The 24,968-nt window shown below is 45.4% G+C and overlaps 2 protein-coding genes across 4 annotated transcripts; both read left to right on the top strand.

Annotated features, from left to right (window-relative positions):
* The first annotated feature begins 16 nt into the window (after positions 1-16).
* Positions 17-15,268, top strand: NIBAN3 (niban apoptosis regulator 3). 2 transcript variants are annotated; one of them, XM_064499434.1, is made up of 14 exons: positions 17-3,289; positions 5,983-6,113; positions 7,162-7,293; positions 7,764-7,878; positions 9,032-9,199; positions 9,710-9,825; positions 9,929-10,033; positions 10,830-10,992; positions 11,688-11,875; positions 12,389-12,544; positions 12,826-12,942; positions 13,169-13,276; positions 14,144-14,255; positions 15,048-15,268. In XM_064499434.1, exons 1-14 carry the CDS (start codon positions 3,235-3,237, stop codon positions 15,260-15,262), a joined length of 1,881 nt encoding a protein of 626 aa, XP_064355504.1. In that variant the 5' UTR covers positions 17-3,234; the 3' UTR covers positions 15,263-15,268. The 2 variants fall into 2 exon arrangements, with proteins under 2 accessions (XP_064355504.1, XP_025970779.1); XM_026114994.2 differs by lacking the exon at positions 9,929-10,033.
* A 410-nt stretch (positions 15,269-15,678) lies between these two features.
* COLGALT1 (collagen beta(1-O)galactosyltransferase 1) lies at positions 15,679-24,178 on the top strand. Of its 2 annotated transcripts, XM_064499435.1 has the most exons (12): positions 15,679-15,950; positions 16,042-16,152; positions 16,263-16,380; positions 17,412-17,546; positions 17,816-18,020; positions 18,163-18,282; positions 19,689-19,765; positions 20,024-20,130; positions 20,725-20,857; positions 21,523-21,650; positions 21,952-22,158; positions 23,434-24,178. In XM_064499435.1, the coding sequence occupies exons 1-12, from the start codon at positions 15,733-15,735 to the stop codon at positions 23,699-23,701; spliced, it is 1,827 nt and encodes a 608-aa protein (XP_064355505.1). In that variant the 5' UTR covers positions 15,679-15,732; the 3' UTR covers positions 23,702-24,178. The 2 variants fall into 2 exon arrangements, with proteins under 2 accessions (XP_064355505.1, XP_064355506.1); XM_064499436.1 differs by lacking the exon at positions 16,042-16,152.
* The last annotated feature ends 790 nt before the right edge of the window (positions 24,179-24,968 follow it).

The raw sequence follows: 24,968 nt of genomic DNA on the forward strand, positions 1-24,968 counted from the left end.
TGAATAGCAACCAAGAACTGAAGGAGCAGGTGTGGGATTTTGGATATCCGGGGCTCTTGCTGTCTGTCGTCTCTCTGTCTGTCATCTCGCTGTCGTGCAGATGTCAGGGTGGCAAGATGTGGAACACCCCTGAACTCTCTGGCTTTAGGCTAGTCTTTTGTTTCCCTTGCTGGTTTCATTGGACTGCGCTCAGGTTATTTGTCTTCATTATAATCCTGATTTTAACTGTCCTTAGTTCACGTGTGAAACATAGGGTCAGTGGCTCCTCCTATCCTGTTTTTCAAATGTATGTAGAGGGTCTGTTCTTTAGTTTCTGTTAGAGATCTTTGGTTATACTATTCATGAATCTAGACTGTCGAGAGTTTACCGCTAAAAAAAACCCTCATAGGTGTATCTTGGACACGTGAGGAGGGAGAGAGGCTGCTGCTCTTTAGGTGGCATCCTGAAGCTCAGATAAATTCTAGTGATGCACTAGAGTGTAACCAGTCCAAGAAGAATAATCTACAAACAGACTGAGGTAAGTTTTTTGGCTCAGAGGCTTTCAGTCCTCCTTTGTTATGCCTTCAGCTGTTGGTTTCAGAATGTTTTGAGTTTGCATGGAGTCCGGCAATCTGTTAGTGTATAGCCGGAAAGAAAAAGTATTCCAGTCTTTACAGATGAAGCAGCTGAGTCGGGAAAGATAGATGACTTATCTCCTAGGAAATGCGGCATTTCTGTGCCAGACCTGGGAACGAAACCCAGGAATTCAGATTCCTGGGTTGTAAATGGAAGGTGATATGATTTTCACAAGTCGGTTGTGCAGAAGCTGGACAGGACTTTGGGCAGTTTGCTGTTGACAAGTGTAGAGGAATTGAAATTACAGTGCAGGACACATCTGTTCCTTTTTAGGACATATCTCATCCTTTCAGAGCCATAATCTAATAAGCCTTGGCAACAATTACTGGAGTATAAACTATTCAGCCTTCACCAGCAAAGTGTCTGAGGGTTTCCCACATGATTCCTGGTTTGCCTCTGTTGCTTAGTGTCCTCTGTAGCATAATTTTCCTGGGGGCATGAATTCTGGTAGGAGCTATAAAATAGGACTGGTTAGTGACTGTTCTCATTGTTCCCATAGGCTGTCCTTGAAATTAGTTATAAGGAGATCCGGATAGAATGTCACAAACTGGTAAAACATCTTTGCATCTGCGATTCTTCCTACTGTTCGTCTCTGAGGGCAGATGTGGTCTTGGTGCTGGAGGAGGAAGCAAACTTGCCAGCTGAAGTGCCAGGCAGAAAAATGCATCTGTACTCCTCTGATTCCCCATTCCCTCCACCTACTTTTACTGCTGCTTTCATCTTTCTGCTATTCACAGACCAAGTTAAACATGTTTTCCCCAACATCTGGCAAAGTCTCCATGTCTCTTTACCAAGAGCTCTATCTCCTCCATGAGACTCATTTCTGATGAGACTCACCTGTGACTTCATTACCGGTTATCATGTCAACCTCCCTTTTTATACTTCACTCTTTTCCAGTATTTGAGTTCAGCATCTAGGGAAGTCTGAACTGTTTCAATTCCTTTGTGATTTTTACTGCTCATGACAAGATTGGCCGTGCAGTCAGTTTTGGAACTCCTGTCCCTTTTTATGTTTTATTCCATTACCGCTTGTTCTCATTGCCAGTCCTTCGCAGAAAAGAAATAATGTCCAATTTCATTGGTGAGCTGGTGAAAGAACAATAGGAATTCGTGAGAGTAAAAGGATTTGTGAGTTAAAGAAATACAAACATAACTAAAATCATGTTTATGTCTGCCTGATTGTTGAGCTCTGCAACTTAAAATATGAAATAAACCAGTAAAGCAAATGTGTACAGACGAGACTTTCAAACTCAAAATCTTATTAGCGCAAATTGCACCCTGCATCTCAGATGACATGTGTCCTGATTCTCATACCTGACATACTATGGAAGATTTAATAAGATAGTTGTGCAAATGTGAATCCAAAAATGCATGGTGCTAAGTTTTCAAATAGCCAAGAGATGCAGCTGGTTCATTCTGTGTCCAAGTGCCATGTTTGTAGAAAGCTGCTTCTCTCTGTTGTGTAGCACAGTATTATCCTTTTAATGATTCTGAACTCTTTTTCCATCTGGTTTTATAGTTTTTTGGTATTTTTTTCCCCCTAAAGTCTCCTCTTTTGATTTCCCTATATTAGAAGTACTTTGGCTTTTTGACCAGTCTAGGGACTGATGCAGGCCCTGAGCATTTCTGCTCAGGGTTTCCTGTTTCTACATGTTCTGTGGGGTGTGAAGGGTATCAAAAATTGTCAGTTGCGTAACAGTAAAAGTGGAAGATAATTTAGTTCAGCTTAATTAGGGAACTGAGAACTGAGAGCAGGTGCGGAGTAAAGCAATGACCAGTGTTGTTTCCATGACAGGCTTTCAAATTTAGAAATAACTCAGAAAAGTCCCCTTATCGTATTCCACTCATTCACTTCTGCCTCACTCCCAAATGCATTATCCTCTAGCACAAGCAGAGGCCTCTCCTTAAGTTTATTGTGGGATGTCTTGTACAGCGGAAGCTGAGAGGGGGAAGAAGTGGGTAGAGTATGAAGGAGTACCAAGAGTATCTGATAAATCTGGTAGTGCAGTTCATAGCATCATGTAAATTTACAGGCTGTACTGCTTTAGCATCCTAAACTTAAATTCCAGTGTAAACAGGCTTGTCTTGAATAGCTGCATTTTTGCTTTGCATTTAACTAACACTAAGCAGCAGTATTTCTAGGATGGATATTGCACTTGCAGTTCTGTGAAGAAATGTGGTGTGTTCGTTATTCACTTTACAGTTCCACTGTATCCAGTTCATTGTGAGCTAGTCCCATCTCGCTATGAGAGCATAGCTAGGGTGATGTTGAGCATGAATTCACACTGACTCCACAGTCTTGGAAAATAAAGCAGAAATCAAGTTAGTACCCTTTTAACATTAGAGGCTTAGGGGTAAGGCCTGTGAGAAGAGGGGAGTGTGTGGGCAGAGGGACTGTGGTGCTGCTGCCTCTTTAAGGCTTATTTTGTGAGTAGGGGTGTAGACAAGGGACTGATATGAGAGACGTTATTTGAATATTTATGAGCTGGAGGAGAGTTTGGCAGAAAAGGACAATCTCTGCCACTTTAAAAACTTAAAAAATCGGTGTGTGGTATGTCCTCTCTCTTCCTCAGATCCTGATCTTGAAGTTTGGTAGACAGCGAGCACACTGAAGCAGAAGATGGGAGGAAGATATTCAAGCCCACTGAGTGGGAAGCAGCGCAGATATCTGAGAGGTAAAAAATGGCTTCCACTATCTCCATTGCCTTTTGAAGAAAAAAGTTCCTGTTTATAATTGTTTATAGTTAATTTTGTATATAGCCTCATAATCAAATACTTACATTTATGTATTACTGTCTGTATTGGGTGAGGGAAGACTGCCACAAAACTGTCCTCGGAAAACATTCACAGGACAAGGCTATTAGACTTTGCTGTAAAGAGAAGGCAAGATCAAATCTACTGGCAATCAGCTTAGAGAACTAAGGTATTACATAATAGTTGTTTAATCTTTAAATAGTAAATTAAATGTGGTGTATTAGTACAGATGGCAGAGGGTCCCCTATAAAATGCAAGAGGATACTCTCAGTGCAGGCAGGAAGCGGCTAATGGAGCTGAATGTAACTGGTGCTCAGGCTGGTTGTTTTACAGGACGCTTTCTCTCCTGCTGGTGTTGGTTCATACCCAGCCCTTCTCTTCTACTGATCTGCTTGATCCAGGCCTGATCTGGATATTTCTCCTGCTGTTAACGTATGAGATGCATTCTTCTCACTGAATCCCTGACTAATAGCAAATTGTCCCTGCAAGCTGGACTCCAGCAATACTCTGTAGATAGTTCAAAGAAAGCTGCCCAGCTGAGGATCACTTGTCAAGAAGTTCTGATCCTTTTCAGTGTCAGGTCTGCAATCCTTGAGCTTTCATAAATTCTGAACTGGGTATTTTGTGTGTGCTTGGGTTGACCGATGCTTTAAGATGATTTGTGCCATCGTTGGTTTTGGCCTAAAACCACTCAGATTTTCCTTGCTGCTTTCATTTCTTTGGGCAATGTCAGGGAAGGACTGAATAACTGCAACAGCCAACACATGTAGTGCAAATTCATTGTTCATCAACTCTCAGGATCCTTCTGATATTAACCATTCAGTGTTTTGCGTATTGCATACAACAGTGATCATCACCAACTGAATCCCAGCGCAGAGGATAGAGAATTTGGGTTACATAGGCAGCGTGGAACCAGCTTTTAAACCTTTTCAAGCCTAAATAAGTGGGGAAAAGCATTTGAAAGAGGCAGGATAGGAGTTCTATTTGTTCCATAGCAGCCTGACTGTCCTCCTGAGTACCGAATGTAATTAATCTGTATATATGTTACAAGGAGTGTTCTGTGGATCAACTTAAGCATGGGGATTGTTCATTCAAAATGCTTATTGATGAGCATACAGTGGTCCCAGTAAAATGTCAGATGTGACTGCCCTTTCAGATTCTACTCATTGCTGTATTGAATGAGTCACTTTAACACCGATTACTTGTAAACTGGCCGCTCTACACTCATGTGAGATTTCTACTGTTGAAGCATCATCTTTGAGGCAGGGATAAATGAACTGAGAGACATTAATAAAGGGAAATCCTTCTTCCCAAAAGCGTGGGTTTTTTACCACCACAAGAGTACCAGTGAACTCCACAAGTCTCCAAAAGCGATAGCTGTTTCTGAATCCCTTCTCTGCTGTCTGGTAAGTTCTTCTGGTGCTTAGTATAAGTACTTCTCAACATCGGAAGGCTGCCAGCATTGGCTTAGTGCTCGCTGAGCTCAAATTTGGGTTTTGTGGGACATGAAATCTAATTTAGGTGTTGATTTCAAGGTGTTAATTGGACAAAAAAGGACTGCATGTGTGTGTGAGAAACTAATCTCAAAACCCTCTTCTCTGGTACCTACCTTTTTGAATGGTTCTCTGTGTGAGAATTGGGAAACGCCTTATTTTTAGACTGCTGGCTTCCTCCCCTTCCTGCCTCCTACTGTTTTTTGAGAAACATATTTCTCTGCCTCTTTGCGATCCCTATAGCAATAGGGTAGGCAATGTGCTGTTGGAAGCCTCCACAACTTCAAACTGTAGCTTTATTGTCAGACTTTTTTTAAGCTTACAGCAGTTTTAGGCGTGACATTTCAACAACTCAGCTATCAGTGAATTTGCTCCCTTGTTTTCGTCTTTTCAGCTGGTGGAGAAAATGTTTGGAGAAGCAGTGGCATATAGAAGTCTTTTATTTTTGAATAGCATCAGACCCTCTGGCATTTTGGATCTTTTCTTCACTAGACTTCTTCACGTGCTGTACTGACTGAATTCCCAAGATGATAAAGCGCCAGCAGTTTAGGGTCTAGTGACGACTGCAAGAAATAAGGAACTTGGCCTCTCTGGACCTTTTGAGATACAAAAAGGTTGCTTCATGCCTCTGTGCTCAGTTTCCTCTACTGTAAAATGGCACTAAACTGTATCACATTTGATGCAATTTAAGGTATTCGGTAATTGCTTCAAGTAGTCAAAAATAGGAGTGCACATCCACTAAACTGCCTGGGCTGGGTTAGACATTTGTAATGCAAAGGGTCTGTAGTAGAGGTCTCTTTGGGCAAGTGGCATTATTCAGAGGTTGCATAGCAGCAGTGAGGAGAGTGTCTGGATCTCAGAGGTCACGGTGAGTTTGTAACAATTCCGGCAGAGCCTACCCATAGCCTTACAGCAGCGCCCTGCGTCAGGCTACCATGTTTGCAACCCCTGGAGCAGTTTGGGTGTCCAGAGCTTAATTAGCAGCCTTGTTTCTTGGGAGTTGTACTTCTAATTCAAAAGCTGTTCTTGGAGGAGAGAAAAATGCTAATTAGAAACAGAAGGCTGCCTCCTCTGTGAGGAAACTACCAAGTGAAACTGTCTCTGTTCTTGTTCTACCCCAGGTTGCACAGCTGCCATGATGAAGAACTTTTTGCCCTACTACCAGAGGCAGCTTGCAACTGCCTTTCTGCGACAGGTCTCGGAGGAACTGGACCTGCAAGGGAAACTTGCCCTGCAGCTGCTACAGAGCAAGGTAAATGATAAGCCTTTGCACCTGATGTCATGTCCCCCAGAAACACTTTCCTCCTGAGGTTCATCTTGGGGATGCACATTCTCTTATGAATGTGAAGACTGACTGCTATTCCCTGTCTCTTTGCAGCTTCATTATTCAATTGACTACCATTATGCAGATCACTGACCTATTACTAAGGGATAGTTTATCTTTTATGGCCTAAAAATAGGTGTTTAAGAACGTATTTTAAGACAGCTGTAACAACAGACAGCACACTTGTGTTGCCAAGTGGTCATTTATGCATTTCATGCCTCTGTAAGGATAGGCCTGGGGGACTTGCTCCTTTGTAGAATTAGAAGACTAGTGTCTCCTCCACCTGCATGCATATCTTCCCGACCGCACTAACTCCTTAAGGATCAAGATAAATATATAAAGTGCCCTTAGGGAACTGAGAGGCATTCTCTTTTCCTCTGAGTCACTCAAGTTGCTTGTTTTTCCCCTAGTCTCGCACAACTCTCTGCACCTTTTTTTCCGTTCTCTTTGTCATCTTCAGGTGAGAAAAGGGTTCTTGTGTTTATTGAATGTTCAGGCGGGGGCTTTTTGGCAAAGTTAGGGAACTTGCATGCCTCTTTGACCAGTGCCTGGGAATAAGAATTGACACTTCCGTGTTCTGATTCTCATTATCCCGTTATCATTAAAAAGTTGTCAGCTTTTTGTGTGGTGTATTTGTAAAACCACATTTTCTTACACTAAGCATAGCGCTAATATTTTAGATGAGTAGGTGGGATCGATAGCCAAGGATATAACTCACAGGTTAGCGTCAAAATCGCTGCAGATTACCAAGGAGTGTCGCACGCAGTTGATTTAGGTGCTTTGTTTGCTTTTTGTGACCGCTAGGTGTCCTTGTTCAATTGCTTCTCGCAATTATTTATACTGTGCTAATAGCAAAAGTCTTGATTGGGCCAGGCTCCCGCTCTCTGTACCGCACACAGCATAACATGATCTTTTTTCTTACAGAGCTGACGCTTCTGCTGAGGTTTGCTCACTGTTCTCTCTTGTGTATTCTTAGACCCAGAGGGCACCTCATGTTACTTTGTATGATGGATTGCTCTCTCAGTATGATGAAGATTCCCAAAGGTGGAAGGAGAATTACTTTGTTCTTCTTGGAGATTCTACCCTGGAATGGTTTGAAAGCAAAGAGGTAACTATGCTCCTTCTGCTACAGCTGTAGAGGTTGTAAAATCAAGGGGTTTATGTGGTCATACTCCATGCAAACATTCCTAGGCATCCCCTGCAGGCACGACAGAAGACAACCCAGGACTGTGCAAATACAGCTACTAGGATGTAGCTGGTGTCATGTAAAAGCCTGCCACTTCACACCTGGATCACTGGAAAAAGATTCTCTTTGCAAGGGCAAATATATTCCATCTCCTTAAAATTCATCCCGGTTTGCTGTGTTGCCTTATGTTCCCTCACTACCTACTCTAATTGTCGTTACTCTGCTGTGTTAACGAGCTACTGAATTCTACAGCTGTTGGCCTTGTAAGTGAAGTCATGAGAAATAAAACCGCTTGCTGTTGCCAGCTGCTCTAAAGTGCAGAATGGAAATCTGTATAAATAATTCTGCCTGTAAACCCGCACTGAGAACACTCCGTTTGATTTCTTTCCCAGGCCCTGGGAAAAGGCTGTGAGCCCAGAGGCTCGACTGCTCTGTCTGGCTACCTGTTGTTGACTTCGCTAAGTGAATACACCAAACTGGTCAGCAGTCTGTGCCAAGGATTTGCAGGTAATTCTATGATGTGTTGATCTTAAGAAATATATATTGGCCTGGATACGAGCAGAATCCAGTTGGGCATCTCAAAGCATTACAAAAAACCAATGACTTGAATGGCACATTAGCAACAGTAGCAATAATGCAAGGTGGGCTCCGTGTGCAGTGATGAGATCTTGCAGTTCTTGCCATGCAAGAGGGTAACGGTCTGACACGGAGCAATCTTCATTACATATAGACAGAGCTACAACATTCAGATGCTAAACTGAACATTATATTGACTGATGTCACGTGGACTCTGTGCTTTCAGGATCTCATGCAGCTAAATGTGTGTTTTTTTCTTTGTTTTTCCTTATTCTCTTTTGTCTCTTTCCCCTGGAACATCACAGCTGTGTTTAGGACTTCTGGCAGATTGCAAGACCTTATTTAACTAGATGAAAAACTAACAGTTTAAAATGAAGTGGCCTGAAATTAGAAGCACATGCAGAGACATTTCTGCTAGTGACCAAAATTAATTTGAAATGGTTTTCTCTGTTCAATTTTTCAGTCTCGCTTTTATAAGATAACTGCATACTGTAAAAATTTATGTCTGGCTGTGATGATATGTAAATTACTGATGGCTTTTTAAATTATGGACAGCAATTAAAAAATTGCTAATGGAACTAGCATCTTTCTAGTATGCTGAAGATACTGCTTAAAAAGGAAGTGAGACTTTACCAATTGCGTTCAGAACAAAATATTTGTAATAGCCTACTGTTTATAATATTATGTCAAATATTTATTTATTATTTCTAATAATACTAAAAAAAAAAAGAAAAAAAAGGTTGACCCACCTTAGCGACGACTATCCAAACTCCTAGTCTGATATCACTGGTTTGGCATTTCCCCTGCCACAAATTAAAGGCTGGAATCTGGCTGGTTCTGATCACCCTACATCTTGCTCCCTCATTTTCTAATAAGCTACTGATATACAGCAGGCCTTGGATCACGCATTGATACAGCAGGCCTTGAGCATTTTATTTTGTCAGTATAACGGTAGCACTCAATGAGAGGCAACAGACCTACCAATAGTTGCCATGAAATTGCCTGGAGTTTATAGAAGCAGTAATTTCAAATTGTTCCTGTGATGGCATACACTGTGCTTTTTCTTCTTTCCCTCTGCCCCAAGGTGGCTGTTCCCAGCAGGGCTGGAATACCTTAACTGATCCTCCAGGAGAGTTCTTGTTTTTCCTCTACCATCCATTCCGAAGGCACTTTTGTTTCTGCACAAACTCTGCAGAATCCCAGCAGATCTGGAAATCTGCTCTTCAAGATGGCATTCGGTATCACAGTACAGGTAATGCTTTGAAATCTGGTAGGTGTCTGCCTTTAGGTAGTCCATTTAATGAAGCGATATCATCCATGAAGGCTGAGAGCATGAGCCCTCTACCATGAGGCTCTTTTCATGGAAGGGCCAGCTATAAATGAGGTCTCTCTAAATTCTTGGCTTTTTGATTCCTGTGCCTAGACAGTGAGAAAATTTCCTGCAGTCTTTATTCTCCCTTGGAATAATTTTATAGTTGCTAAATTCCTGCAACTTCATATGATTTGGCTGGCACTCCTTTAGGAAATACTGAGATTCAGTGTTAGGCTGCTACATTTAGATTCGCTAAAGTGTTTAGAATATCTTCCCCTCTGTTCTTCCACCAGTAGTGTAACTTCCTCTATACAGTAGGTTTCATACAGCATTTGTCATCTTGGCATTTTGTAGTCATTGCGTTGTATTTACGTACATGTTGTTTGAATGTGGTTAAAATCAAGTAGGTTTTTCTAAGTAATCTTAGACTAACTCGTCTTTTGTCTTCAGAATTACAGAGGAGAGGCTCTTTTGAAGCTGAAGCGTTTCTGGAGGCTGTACGATTTTACAGACAAGAGAGAGGTAGCTACAGGACAGGGGATCTTCTCCTGGGAGTGGAACCTGAGGTTTGTAAAGTGCTGAATGTTCCAATACCAGAGCATTTAATGCAAGTTTGTTGCCTGGAACTTGGTTTAAATAGTTTTTTTTTGGGGGGTGGGTGGGGGTTAGATTCTTGGTAATGTGCTAATGGAGGATTTGCTGCCAGTGCTGCGGTCTCAAGTGCTCCCACGTATCAGAGGGTCAGAACTTCGGAGGAAGCAGCTGTGGCTCCAGGTAAATGCACAGGGCTTTATTTGCATCTGAAAGTCAGTGCTGGTCCCCACCTAGGGTTCTTTTTTTTCTTTCTTTAGCATATGGTGATAGAACCTCTGCTGTTGGGAGAGCCAGATCCAATTTTGGGATACCTTTTGCCTGATGCAAGCTGCCCAATTGCAGCATTACTCATAGCTCTTAAGTATTAGGTTGTATAACAGTGAAACAGAGAGTGGTTTGTTGGTCGCAAACTTACTCATCTGCTTCAAGGAAAGATGAGTTCTGAGATGAAAGCATTGTGGAAATTGCTGGTAGGACCATTTTATTTAAAACTCTGCAGTTGGAGAGGACAGGGGAGCTATAAACATGAACTTCACGTATAAACTTTTTAAATAAAGAACAATTTGACGTACAGTGCCCATTCAAAGGCTTCCCTGCCTTTTCTGTCTCCTGTGAAACTGCTGTCTTTAGTGGTACGTTGTGTAAAGATAGAGAGCATTATACTGTGTGAAAGGTATGTTTAGTTCTAGTTTGCTGCATATGGGCAATGAGGGAACGATTATAAGGGAGATGAGGAACAATGAATTACTTGATATTTGGGCTGGATGAGTTGAGAAGAATCTTAGAAGCGTGACACAGATGGAAGACAGTCTCTTGTTTACTGGTGAACCTAGTAACCTAACAAGGAATTTGCTTCTGTTAGAATAGTCAGTAATATTTCCAAAACTTGCCTAAGGCCTGTATGATGCCTCTTACCTTTCCTGTATTCTTTCTTTATCTCTCTTTCTGGTTCACCTGCTCTTTAACGGCCACCCAGTTTCTGCAGGAGGCTTACACACTGATCCTCAGTCAAGTCTCCAGTGAATTCAAAGTTTTTCAGAGGGAGAAAGAAAAACTACAAATTCAGTTGGAGAAGAAAATCCGCCCAGACCTGGATCAGATGCTGACTTTGAAGGATCAGATAGCCAGAAAGCTCCAAGGTTGGACAAATGGGTGCAAAAGGCTGGGAGAAAGGCAAAAAATTTTCAGGTTCAAAAAAAAATTGGACAAATCCATTACATTTTTAGAGGCTTATTAAACATGGAAACTTGTTCTAGCCCAGGAACTCCTTTTGCACCTTAGGCCTCTGCCATTGATGGCTGTTGAAAACAGGACACGGAGTCACCACTTTGGCCTGACCCAGCGAAGCTGTTCTTACTTTATGTAGTCTGTATTTGGTTGATACAGTCTTTACTTTGCAATTTTCTTGCAGGTGTGAGTAGCATGCAGAATCCTCTGCCAACAGCGAGGCTGGAGTAGGAATTAATTCATCACGAAGTGCTCTTCTGAACAATTTTGCTCGTTTTACTGCTGCTTAACAATTTGTTTCAGTTGAAAATCCATATATATACCTGAAATTCCAATAATTTTTAATATGAGGAACTTCAAGGCTCCTGCCCATAGCTGCAGTCCTTAATCTGTGAACCGCTGGCTTAGATATCACTGTTTTGGGTAGAACAGACCAACAGATACTATGGTTGCATGTAATAAAACATTGACTGGGGGCAGAAGTTATCGGGTGGTGGTTTCTACATAGTCCGAGCCCCTGCTGTCTTGGATTTGTGCCTAGTGGATCCAGGGCAATGTGGAGTCTAGCACAGTCTATCGCACAACCCATAGCTTTCCATTTTGACAGCCACAGTGCAAAGCCCAGCAGAATCGTGCTGTTGCCAGGGAGTGGAGCCTGACCTGGACTGCGTGATGGAGGAACTCATGCGTCCGATCAGCTCAGGAGCTGAGATGGTACGCTCGCTCTTTGCTCAGAGAGTTGATGAGATGGTCAGAACTGTACGGAACTCTCCTATTGCAGTCTTGCAAAAAGAGGTAAAATACATAAATGATATGACAAAGGCAACTGCTTTTTTCCAGCTCCCTGCAGGCCACGTTGCCGTTAAATTTGCAGACAGGAATACCAGCATTCTACCTACTGTGGCAGTTGTCAGTACAGGATTGGTTCTCGAGGCAGCATACTTTTCACTGTCACAATGTCGCAGCTAATTTGCAGATACTGAATCCTGGCAAGAAGGTTCTCACTGACCCCAGGATTGAGCTTTATTAAGCATAAAGTCTCTTAAGTTGCATATTACTGGAAAGGTATGCTGGGGAATTGTCATCGTACACTCTTTTCTCTCTTATACTCCTTCCTTGAGCACATGTAACTGGCCGCTGTCTTGCTGCCCTGTATTCCTGAGAGAATCTGAGGCCTGACCAGAAATGGAGTGAAGGAAGGAAGTGGGAATAGCAGAGCTGGGGCTCCAAATGAATTTGGGAACAAATAGTAAAAAGGAAAAGTGACACTGTATACTGCCTAAGTAATGCGCTATTGCTCTGATATAGCTTCTGACACTTGGGAGAACGTCTTGGATGCCTGAAATCATGCAACCGTGTTATGAGAAGGCTGATGTTTATAAAGAAAGTCTGCAGGGACTTGAGAGGTTTGGCTTTCACAGTGTGACAAGCTTGGTCCTCGGAGCTCAGAACCTCATGCAGCAAGTAAGTGGTGAAACTTTGAGAAAACATTCTTGGAAAAAGCTCAGAAGGGCTGACCCTGTGAGTGAGCTCCAATCTTAGCTATTAATTTCACTTTTTGTGCTGTCCCTCCTTAATCTCTTCTTAGGCTGCCCAGAAGGTGTGAGGCAAAGGTTTGAAAAGGTTTCCTCAGTAAAAGAAAGCTGACTAACCAGGAGAGTCACTCCCAGTTGGGGTGAGATGCGGAGTGAAACCCTGGTTCCTGTATATCTGGTACCCACTCAGTAGACTTTTGTTTTTTACAGCTAATGCAGAATTCCATCTATACCTTCCAGCAGCTTTCAGAACAACGCCTCAGCCAGGCAACTAACCGTAACCAAGTCATCCAAATGCTGGAAAATGTCAAAGATCGTGTGCTAAAGGTAAGGCATGGGATGCCTTCTTTGTTCTTCCCTGCGTGTTTGTTCTTACTTGGATGCATAAATCTTTGGGCTTTTTGTTTTTTCTGTTGAGTGGTGCTGCTTTACTCCAAGTATTTTTTTCACATTTGTGTGCTGTTTTAACGCAACAGATGCAGTGGTAGTTATGGAGAAGGCATCTGACGATTTGACTTATTCTCCTTTGATTTTCATTGTCATCTGCTTGCAGAAATTTGACTATGACAGCAGTTCTACCCGGAAGCAGTTTGCTCAGGAGTGGTTGGTTCAGATTTTTCTTCCTTTTCTGCTGAAGCATTTGGAGTCCAGGTGTAAACTGGTAAGGTTGAATCTGAGAGAGACTGGAAGGGGTTCTGACTCAGCTGAGATGGAAAGGGGGCTCCTATAAGTAGATTTTTAGCTCAGCAAAAATAAAATAACTTGATTCTTCTGGAAAGCTTTGCAAAGCCAGAAGTTTTTACTGGATGGATAGGTGATTTCTCTTCCCTTCAGTACAGCTTTTCCCCCTTCTCTAGTATTCTAGTGTTTAGGAACTGTACCGTAACCCTGAAGAAAAGAGCTTTTAAATAACCCATGCCATCACAGCCCTCTCACACAAGGCATCCAGTAAATTTCCTCTAAATGGATATAAGTCATAATCTGTTTCACACCATAGAGGTGACGGTCATTTAGCGATTTCACAGAGCGTTCTCCTCTTCCCCTTCCCCCCCTCTTTCCTCTTCCGCCTTGTGCCAGAATGCTGCTTGGACTGATTCCTGTTGTAGCTGGTCCTAGTGGTGGTTTCTGAATTGCTCTTACTGAAGGGCACTCTGCTTTGGAGAAAATACTTCTGTCTCTGCGATTTGAGCGCATTGATTGCTCACTCCTTTCTTGTCCTGCCTGATTTCTAGGGAGTCTTAAACTAATTTCTGTAGGTTCTTCCCATCCTGGCTGCTGACTGCAATCTTTCCTTCTGATAAGCTGTGAATACAAATGATGTGTTATACAAGATCATCTTAGGGAATTAACAGTTGTCAAGCAACGGGTAATGTAGAGTGCCTTCGGCAAAGAAGCAACTGTTAGAGGAATAACGCATTTTGGTGTACTTGAAATGCTGTCAGACCAATACCAGCCCTGATCGTATGTCTTTGAGGTGTATGCGATGCTGATATTGCCTGATCGTCCTCTCACGTATTTCCTTTGGTAGGAGCTGCCAAAATATGAAAGTTACGTGTTTGCTGATTTCAGTGGCATCATAAATGTGGAAAATATTTATGAAGAAATGGTTCTGGCTGTATTGCTGAAAGCCATTAGCAAAGGTAAGGAAATTGTGCTCCTCTGAAAATACCAAGACAGACTGATTTACAGCGATTGTTCCTTCATCTTCTGCTAAAGAAAGGAGGGTATATCCTGAGACCAAAATATTTACTGCTGCCAAGCTTTTAACTTCTGCTTTGTTGTATGCAGCTGATCTTTTCTTCTTTTTTTTTTAAGCAGTTATACAGTGATTTCCATGTTTCTGTGCTTAAGTTTCTTCCCAGATGTTGCCTGTGGTTAAAATACTAATGTTGCCAGAATACTAATGTTGACATAGCTTATTCTTGCCAATTCTCTTTCCCTCCCCCACTGTTCCCACTTGCTCGCTGTAACCTCTAAACCTCCTACTGGCCAATGTGAGCAAAAAAAAAAATCTCATTTCACAAGCATGATGTCATGGGAGGGCTGCATATTTACTGCTTCCTTTTAAAGTGTTGAACAGAAGAGCTTTTATGCTAAGGATGAATCATTAGTGCACATCTGCACATCTGCTACAATCGGTTCCTCTAAACACACTAGCCTTAATAGTCTTTTTTAATTCTATTTAAATATGTTGGGGGGGGGGGAGGAAGAGCAGAGGTGAACCCTTGGCAGCAGTATTTTAAGTGCCTCTAAAACAGTTTGCACCATGCTGCCACAGTAGAACTTGGATGGGCCAAGTAGTAGTGACTCTTAGAAGTCATCTCAGATTTAAAAACAGATATGCCTGTGAGAAGGGCAGCATTTGGAAGTAAAAGTTTGATATGTTACTTATGTTTATTGATGTTTTACATTACTTTTGTTCCTTGTTTCAGCCCTGAAAGAGGCCTCAGGTCGTAACAAACATAATCTTTACAGTGACAGTTTCTTCTGTGTTCTGGAAAGCGTGGACAACCTGCTCCACGAAGCGACAGCCCGGGAACTCTCTGAAATAAGAATGGGAGCATTGAGTAGCAATAGTGCCTTGGACACTGTAAATTTTCCCACCTGCCAAGTCAATAAATCAGCCTCAGGTGAGAAAATATGGTAAGGTACAGGCCCAGCTGAGCTTGCGCATCCTTCCAAATGCAAAATGTGCCTGTGAGGCTCCCTGCTGGTATAAAGAAGTGGAAATACGTTTAAGGGTATGGCCTAAGCATGGACGCTGAAGGCGGCAGGCGGCTTCAGAACAGGACATCTGCGTTACGAGACCGCTGGGGCAAAACCACTACGACACGTGAAGTATCCCCCCGTTAGGGATGAAGCGCTTCTGGGATCCGGAAAACCCCCGCGAATGTTCCGCAGACGACTGGGCTGCCCAAGCTGCCGCGCGGGAGGCGGAAAATGCGGAGCAGGGCGGGAGGGAGACGTAGCATTAAAGACATTTAGACGTAGCATGAAGGACATGTAGCGTTAAGCACAGCCGCGCTCCAACGCCCCCCCCGGGAGCGGGGCGGGGGGGCCTAAGGGGGCGGGGCGGGGCGCTGTCGGAGGGCGGCGGCGCGGCGCGGCGCGGCGGCCATGGCGGCGGCGGCGCGGCTGCGGCTGGCGCTGGCGCTGCTGCTGGCGGCGGCGCGGGCCGGCGCCTACTTCCCCGAGGAGCGCTGGAGCCCCGAGTCGCCGCTGCGGGCGCCGCGCGTGGCCGTGGCGCTGCTGGCGCGCAACGCGGCGCACTCGCTGCCCGCCGTGCTGGGCGCCCTGGAGCGGCTGCGGCACCCCAAGGAGCGCACGGCGCTGTGGTGGGGCCCGGGGCGGGGGCGGCGGCGGGCGGGGGCCGGGGCGGCGGGCGGCGGCGGGGCCCGCGGCGGCGGCTGAGCACTCTTGTCGCAGGGTGGCGACGGACCACAGCGCGGACAACACGACGGCGGTGCTGCGCGAGTGGCTGGTGCGGGTGCAGGGCCTCTACCACCGCGTGGAGTGGCGGCCGCTGGAGGAGCCCCGGTGAGCGGCGGCGCGGGGGCGGCGGGGCCGGGCCGGGCCGGGCGCTGCCGCCTCACGGGCGCTGCCGCCTCACGGGCGCTGCCGCCTCACGGGCGCCGCTTCCCCGGCAGGTCCTACCCCGACGAGGAGGGCCCGAAGCACTGGTCGAACTCGCGCTACGAGTACGTGATGAAGCTCCGGCAGGCAGCCTTGAAGGCCGCCCGGGACATGTGGGCTGACTACATCCTGGTAAGGGACCTGCCTGCCCGCAGGGGCCCTTTGCTGCGGCGGCTGCCCGGTTGACCTCCTGATGGCTTTGGCTTACGCTAGGTAGTTTTTGTTTGCTGTTTACTACTGATTTGGTTAACGCGCTTGGCTCTTCAGCAGCGTCACAGAAGCACGCAAAGAGCTAGTTGTCGCGTTAGTAACTCGCGGTCTGTGCAGCCCCTGGCGTTCCCGTTTGGGTACTGGCCAGTGCATTGTGACCTAGCAACTGAGTTTTATTCCTGCGATGCCCTGACAGATTGCAACTGCTCGCTTTTCTCTCGGGGTGTACTCGGTTGGACTGTGCTGCTGACTGTGTAGCTGCTGGATAACAAGTGCTGTTGCATGCTCTGAGGGCCCTGGCAGGGAAAAGCGAACCATTCGGAAAGCTCTAGTGCTTTTGCTGCTGTTGTGCGAGTCGCCTCGGTTGCTGTTGAGTCTTTTGAGAACTGGGGATGTGTAAGAACAAACAAACAAACAAAAAACTGCTCTTGTGGAAACGTCATCTTGGGTCTGGAGGCTCGTATGGCTGTCGCAGATGATCTGGCTGTTGGGGTAGCTGCTGTTTGTTATACGTTCCCTTTTGCATTTCTCAGTCCTGTGCGTGAACGATTTCCCTTGGAGACTTTTGTGAACTCCTTCCATGTCCTGAAGAGGGGTCCTAGGCTTTCTAGTTGAAATATCAGCTGCTCTGTAACGTCCTGCACACGTGCTGCGTTGTGCCCTGGGCACTCTGGTGCATGGTAACGTGTATCTTGGTATGCTTTGTACTTTCTGGGTGGGAACAGTCACTTCATCTTCTAATTCCTAGAAAGCGAAGAAATGCATGTCAGCGTTCCTCTGGCTCTGGAAAATGCTGCATAGGACGGACTGTGTACAGTCATGGGGGTAGCCTGCAGAGCACGCGTATAACCGAGCAGAAAATATTCACTGAATGGCATGTTAGACTAACGCTAAGAGAGACCGGCTGCATTATGACTGACCACGTGTGCTGGATTTCTCTGTGCTTGCTGCAGTTTGTCGATGCAGATAACATCTTGACGAATCCAGACACCCTGGGCTTGCTGATGGCAGAGAATAAGACCGTGGTAGCACCCATGCTGGATTCTCGTGCCGCTTATTCTAATTTCTGGTGTGGAATGACTTCTCAGGTAAGAGATGGCCTGGGTCTCTAGCTCGTATTATATCTTTGCTACCCTCCTACTGCTCTGAATTATTAGTAGCAAGGGTGCTAATCTTCGGGGAGTTTTGTGTCCGGCTCTCTCTGGCTCCTGCTCACTCTAGAGCTGTGCTCTCTTCCCCGCCATGCCCTTCCCTGGAGTTTCTTTCTGCCTTGGCTTGGGTAGCTCTGCAAGTGTGAGATGCAGAGAAACACAAAAAGCAAACCTAAGGGTTTGTGTGTGGATCTTCCCTCTCTCAGGGTTATTATAAGCGCACTCCTGCCTACATTCCTATTCGGAAACGAGATCGACGTGGCTGCTTTGCCGTCCCCATGGTGCATTCCACTTTTCTTATTGACTTGCGGAAAGAGGCCTCCCGGGACCTTGCTTTCTACCCACCGCACCCTGATTACACCTGGTCTTTTGATGACATCATTGTTTTTGCATTTTCCTGTAGGCAGGCAGGTGAGCTAGTGGGTAATGGCTTACTACTGTTTCTCTTTAGCTCAGTCTGAAGGATATTTTTATAGTCTTGTAATGGGCTGGATTTGTGAAGGAGTGGGATTTGAGCAGTGTTTTATTTGCTATACATGTGTGTTAATTTTAGAAGTCCAGATGTTTGTTTGTAACAAGGAAGTTTATGGCTTTCTTCCGGTGCCGCTAAGATCCCACAGCACCTTGCGGGATGAGATGGAGAGTTTCATGCATGTCCAGCTAGAGATCATGGGTAAGTGGTACTGAGACTGCTGTGGGTGGAACTGAGGTCTATGGAATTTCAGTTCAGATCTGCTCTGTGCTGTGTTCAAGCTGTACTGCTTTCCTAGGGTATGCCTTTGAGTCTTTCAACCCTCTTGGATTTCTGGGTGACTGGAGGAAAAGGTTAAGGGAGGAATAGTTAATACAGCACATTTAGAACTGATCTATACCTTACGAAAATAACCCGGAAGGAGGTTTGGTGTCTCCTATAGGGGTGAAGGGGGTGGTATAGCTACGCTATTTGACATCTGAATAATTTGTTTTGGTTCTTCTCTCTCTCTCTCTCTCTTTTTTCTTTGATGTTTCTTTTTTCTTTTTTTTGTGCCACATGAAAGCAGAGACTGTATCTTCTGGTTTTGCTTTTTCCCCTCCCAACTTGCAAGGCCTGTGGCCTCTCTGGATTGCCGTTGGCTCCATTGACTTCTATTTCAGCTTTTCTTCTTCTCAGCCTCTAGTCTCAGGAAGATCTCTGTGGCAGCACCCTCTTGTCCTGGCATACACAAGCAGTGTTCTGAAGTCTCATGTTTACAGTACGGGGGGGGGGAGGGCGGTGTATTTTGGAGTTTGCTGTACTTTCTCCTCTCCCTTGGGTATCCTGCTGCTGCTTAGGTTCACAGTATATCTTTGTTTGGTCTTGTTTGCACAAAGGTTCTTTTACGAAAGTAGAGTCTCTGCTAGTATTTAAAAGGATGGGACTGAGTCGTATGAAGGAACATCTTTTTAAGTGTGAACGTTTCAGGAGAGGTAGCCCAGGTCTCAAGCCAACGTTGTTTTGAAACAGTGTCCTCAATCTGAGGCTCTGATGCCAGAGGTTTATTTCCAGTTTTCTTTGGCCATTTGCAGACTGCATGTGTTCCTCCTCATTTCACAAGTTTCATTCTCCTTGTCCACAGAAGCAGAATATTTCTGTAAATTCAACTCTAGTCAATGGTCTCCTGTTCAAACGTTCTCTTATTCGCTCATAGATCTGAGACTGGAAAGCTCTTATATGAAGAGGAAAAGTCTGAGGTGAATAATAAATGAAAGTATAATATAGTAACTTGTCAATCAGCAGTAAAAGCTAAGTATATCTTTCCTGCTGGATGTATGTGGGGGATTGACTTAGTATTAGCAGTTGGGTGCTCTGCTGTTTTGGCAGCAGAAAAAGAGGCGAAGGTCACAGAAGAGGTGTCGTGCTGTTTTTTTTCTTTCTCCATCCCCAGTAGGCTAACAGGACTGTTTGTATTTGATTACGTTTAAGCGGTTGTCCTTGTGTAGCCATAGTAGCACCCTACAAGGAACTGGTGCCACTGGTAGAGATCCCTTGATTGTGTCTGTGTGTGTTAATGCTTTGAATAAAATGGAATGCAAACGGGTTTCCTTATTGTTTGCCTTTAGTGAAGAACCCTCCAGCAGAGCCTTCGCAATATGTATCTGTCCCACCCAAGATCCCTGACAAGATGGGCTTTGATGAGGTGAGCTCTGCGCTCTTGCTCTGTATGATCATGGCACTGAGATGAGGAATGACGTTTAGCCTGCCTGAACTGAGCTGGTGGGCTACCCTCTTGGTCACGGGTGCTCTGACTGGTCTTGATGAATCTGTTGGTGAGCACTGGCTGTCTCTGCCCTTGAGTTCCAGGCGGAATGTAGCAGGATTGCCACTTAGTCTTTATCTTCACCCATACAGCAGGAACCTCCCTGTACATTTGTGACAGTAGACTTTCTGTTTTCAGGTTTTCATGATTAACTTGAAGCGCCGGACAGACAGACGAGACCGAATGCTGCGAACACTGTACGAGCAGCAGATCGAGTGCAAAATCGTTGAAGCGGTGGATGGCAAGTGAGTCCCAAGGATCAGGCTCGTGCCAGTACAATTCCTGGCAACAGAAGGAGCTGGAACATCTCTAGAAGGGTCCCTGGAAAACAGAACTTGGTGGGAGGGGATGGAGGATGGCAACATGCATTTCAAAGGGGTGTTTTTGGAAGAGGAGGAGGAGGAGCCATATTTTGTCACTGGTGCCTCCTGGTCCCATCAGAAAGGGCTCTGCCCAAAGAAGTCTGCCAAGGACTGTGGGGCTTTTCTCCTTCCATTCTCCCCATCATGGTGTGATTTGAGATTTGGTGAATACTGCTTGGATTTGGATGGTCTGTTCTCTTCTGTGTGCATGTGCGCAGCCTCGGGGGAAGGCAACGAGATGTTGGCTGAGTAGCTCTGCGAGCTGTTGCCGTATTATAGTGACACAGACTGCCCGTGTCCTGCATAAACTTGCTGAGGGCAGCGAGGGTGGTGAGGCCTGTGTTGGATTCTCTCTGTGGAAGACCGGTAGAAATGGCTTAGGGATTACCTGGGAGGAAAGTTTCATCTGAGATCCAAATCTGGCAGTTGTCTTCTGCTTAATAGGAAAGTGCTAACCCTTGTTCTGCTGGTTTACAGAGCTATGAATAGCAGTGAGGTAGAAGCTCTGGGAATTAAAATGCTGCCAGGTTATAAGGATCCGTACCACGGCCGTCCACTCACCAAAGGAGAGTTGGGTTGTTTCCTCAGTCACTACAAAATCTGGAAGGAGGTGAGTGAGCGAATGAGAAACTGTTCTAAAGAGGGCTTTGGGTGTCCTGGTGCTTCTGCACGAAAGAGCACTCACTGGCTATATGCTTGCAATGTGTCATACTGTTGCTGATGGTCCCTCTGCTGTGGGTTTGCAGGGGCACAAAGGACAAGCGTGGACTTAGGTTTTGTGGATGAGGAGAAGGGGAAAGACATGGGAGAAGTTTCTGCTTGAGACATTTGAGAAAGCACTGTCCCTGCTTTGTCAGGGAAAGGATATCTGCAGGTGCTTTTTTGGCCAGACGATTGGCATGAGTATTAGGAGAATGATTTATTGGATCACACCACAAGTTGTGAAAAGGATGCATGTGGAGGCTGGCTTACAAATTAGGCTTCTGGCTGGCTGCTCTCGGTGACTGGACGAGTCCCTAATCCTGATGACAATCAAAGGGAGCCTGTATTTTGTAGCTGTCTTGAGAAGGCAAAATGTGGGGGTGAGACTGATTTGCCAGTTCTGCAGGTCCCAGCACTGTTGTTGGTTCTAGAGTTTCCAGTCTTTATTATAGTAGCGGGAGAAATAAGAAGAGGTTTTGGGCCGGAAGGAGAGGAGAATGGCAGTCAATGTTGTTGGTTTGTTGGATTTTTTTTTTTTTGCCTGTAAAAAAACATCTTCTGATAAATTGCCAGATTGTTGAGAGGGGGCTGGAGAAATCAGTAGTGTTTGAGGATGACTTGCGCTTTGAGATCTTCTTCAAACGGCGTCTGATGAATCTCATGTATGACTTGGAAGAGGAGGCTTTGGACTGGGATCTGATGTAAGTACGGAAAATTGAAAAGTCAAACTTATGCATTATGAGGCTCCCTCTCATAATTAGAAGTAATGATTTCTGCAGTGATGTGTTTGCTGCCATATATTACTGCGCCTGGCTCCTCTGCTCTCTACCTGTAGTGAATTACTGTAGAGACAAGAGTCCAAGTCTTGCCGCCCTCATATCTTGCTGTTTGTGTCACAGGGGTGCCCGGGTTTCACCTGGCACTTCTTAGCTCAGAGCCTGGCAGAGCTGGAATGTATTTCTAGAAGGAGACTTAATTTTGCACCTTCCTCACCTCTTGCAGTTACATTGGGAGGAAGCGGATGCAGGTAGAGCATCCTGAAAAGTCTGTGCCTCACGTGCGGAACCTCGTGGAAGCCGATTATTCCTACTGGACTTTGGCCTATGTGATTTCACTACAGGGAGCTCATAAGCTGCTGGCAGCTGAGCCGCTCTCCAAAATGTTACCCGTTGATGAATTTCTTCCAGTCATGTTTGACAAGCATCCTGTGTGAGTCTGAATTGCCTTCTCAGGGGGCCTCTGCCGGTGTCAGTAGGCGGGGTGGGTTAGTGACAGACATCTTGGGAATTGCACTTTGAGGAAGATGTTTGCCATGGGCAGGGCTCCAGTGCAAGCGCTCTTTCTGCAAGTTTGGGAATGTCTCCAGAGTTGGAGTCCATTTCCCTTGGAGAAAGGCTCTTGACCTAGTCTTTGTCACACTTGTAACAAATTCAGAAGCACCTTTTGTTTCCCAGACTGTGACTCATTTTGATAGTAACCTGTAGATTTGGTCTGGGGATACTGTGTCTTTTCAGTTTCCTCGGGCCTTGAGAGGGATTGATTTTGTTCATTTGTTTTTTGAAAAGCTTTCAAATGTTTGTTGAAAAAGGAGGCCTATGGAATAGGGGTTTTTTCTTCTGTTTCTTTCTCCCCCCCCCCCCATTTTTAGTTTTTCATGTGATAGCTATATTTTGTCAAAACTGGAACCCCTATTCTGTTCTAACTCTATGTTCAGAGCCGCACAATGAATTTACTAAGTTACTTAAATGGCTGCGTGCGCTGCTAGAAGCACATGCGAAAGGGACATGCCATAGCCCTTCCGCAACTCGGTGGCTTGGTGTCTATAGAGGAATTTGTTCCCTAAGTTTGCCCATTGGTGCAGTTTCTAAAATCTTTGCCATTGTATTGTGGCAAGCAGACCTGCAGCAGATCCTTCCCTGAGTTCAGAAGCTGCCTCACCGGGAGGAGGCTGACAGCTGTTTCCTTTGCCCTAGTCTGGGCCTTTGCCATTAGACACTCTTGCTGGATATTACTTGCCTCTGGATAGCATTCAGTAGCTGTTCTGGATGTGCTGTTGTACGTGGTAATCCCTCTCTGCATGGCTCTATAACATGGTCAGACCCCCCCCCACAGAGCTCAAATATGGCTGGAGCGTGCTGAAAAATTTGGAGCTGGCCTCGAAACATCTGACTAGCTCTAAATTCCTAAAGCTACCAGATCTTCTGCAGCTGCAGCCGCCCTTCTTTGGGAGAAAGAAGGGGTTTGCAGGAAGACAGTACTTCTGAAGAAGGGACTCAGTTATGCCAGTGCCTGGAATAGTTGGGAACTGGACCTGAAGGGATCATTGTGTTCTGTTGGTGTCCCTCCCTTGCTGGGACTGCAGATTGAAAGGTTGAGCAGGTTATAATCTGCTGCACAGGCTAAATTAAGGCTGGAGGTGGACTGTAAGGTGAATGTGGGACATACGATGCTATTCTTTCTTTCTTTCTTCTGTTTTGTGCACAGCTCTGACTACATGAAGCATTTTGAAAATCGGAATTTGCTGGCCTTTTCAGTGGAGCCACTGTTAGTTTATCCAACTCACTATACTGGTGACGATGGCTACATCAGTGACACGGAGACCTCAGTGGTGTGGAACAATGAGAAAATAAAGACTGACTGGGATCGTGCCAAATCCCAGAAAATGAAAGAGCAGCAGGAGCTGAGAAATGAGGCCAAGAACTCAGATGTGTTACAATCCCCTCTTGACAGTACAGCTCGAGATGAGCTATGACCAGATCGAGCCTACTGTAGGGGATGGACAAAAGGACTGGCTTGTAGGGAAGAGCAGGGGTAGATGACAAGAAAAGGTATAACATTCTGCAGGGGGGAGGTAGGGGGATTACTGGGGCTTCATTCTCTGTTCAAGGATATAAAGGCAAATTTGGTTAGGTGATGAAGCTGGTGAGAGTTTACGTTTGGAGTCCTGCTGACCTTCGGTATCTTGGGATGCGAGGAGGAGAACGCTGAAAAAACTTGGCCACGCTCACTCCATGGTTCCTTTCAGTTGTCACTCCTTGGTGCAAGACCCTTATGCAGGCAACTGCTGTAATGTCAATGCTTTCTTTTCCGTCTTGGAAATTGGTACTCAATAGGAAAATTGTCTTCTGGCTTGCGCTGCTGCTAGGAAAGCATAGTGAAACGCAGCCAGATCTGTAGATTACAGCTAACGAAAATCCCTGACACAAGCTGAAGATCTCTCTCCGTATGAGAGAGATTTTTCCTCTTTTTATAAAATCTTTGGCTATGACTTGAACAGTCCCATTTCCTCACCAATAGCCCAGAGTGCCTGGGGAAGGAGCACAGCACAAGCTGAACTCTGTTGAGCTCAAACTCACTTTTTAAGTATTTTATTGAGGAGATGCTTCACAGCCCTGGAGGCTGAAGTTGGTTTATAGTATGGGCAGCAGTTTTGGAAACCTGTGGCTGCCTACTCTAAGCTTCTCGGGACCTGGAGGAGCCCTAGGTCCGTTTGCTCAATGTGACCCTTTCCCTACTCGGTCTCTTCTTAGGGAGGTCATTGCTATTTGTATTGTGGGTATATGTCCTATGAGCTGGAGTGAGACCACTGACTTTTCCTACTAAAAGCAAGACTACTAAACTTACAGTTAGTGGCTGCAGTCGGCCGTGACACATGGTGCATTGCAAGCTAGAGGGGGAGAGGCTGAACATCCTATGATTTGCCTGGCAGTTCCCGTATCAACCCAGTCAGTTCCGTCCTGAAAAAGAAATTAGACCTACCTCCAAAATACTTAGGAACGCCTCCCATTTCTGAAGGGCCGTGTGCTTAAGAGCTAGCGTCCCCCCCCCCGGTGAAAGTGTCAGTCTAATAAAAGTCATTACCTCTTCTACAGCACTCGTCTCTGGTTTCTCAGGACGCATCCTGGCTCCTGGCTGCGCGAGAGCCTGGCGCGGCTGTGTGGGCTGCTGCTGGCTGGACCCGGCTTCGTGATGTGGGGCCCTGTCTCTGCCCCTCTCGCTTCCAGGCTGGTTTTTGGTGG

Source organism: Dromaius novaehollandiae, chromosome 33 (assembly GCF_036370855.1).
Source record: "Dromaius novaehollandiae isolate bDroNov1 chromosome 33, bDroNov1.hap1, whole genome shotgun sequence".
NCBI lineage: Eukaryota > Metazoa > Chordata > Aves > Casuariiformes > Dromaiidae > Dromaius > Dromaius novaehollandiae.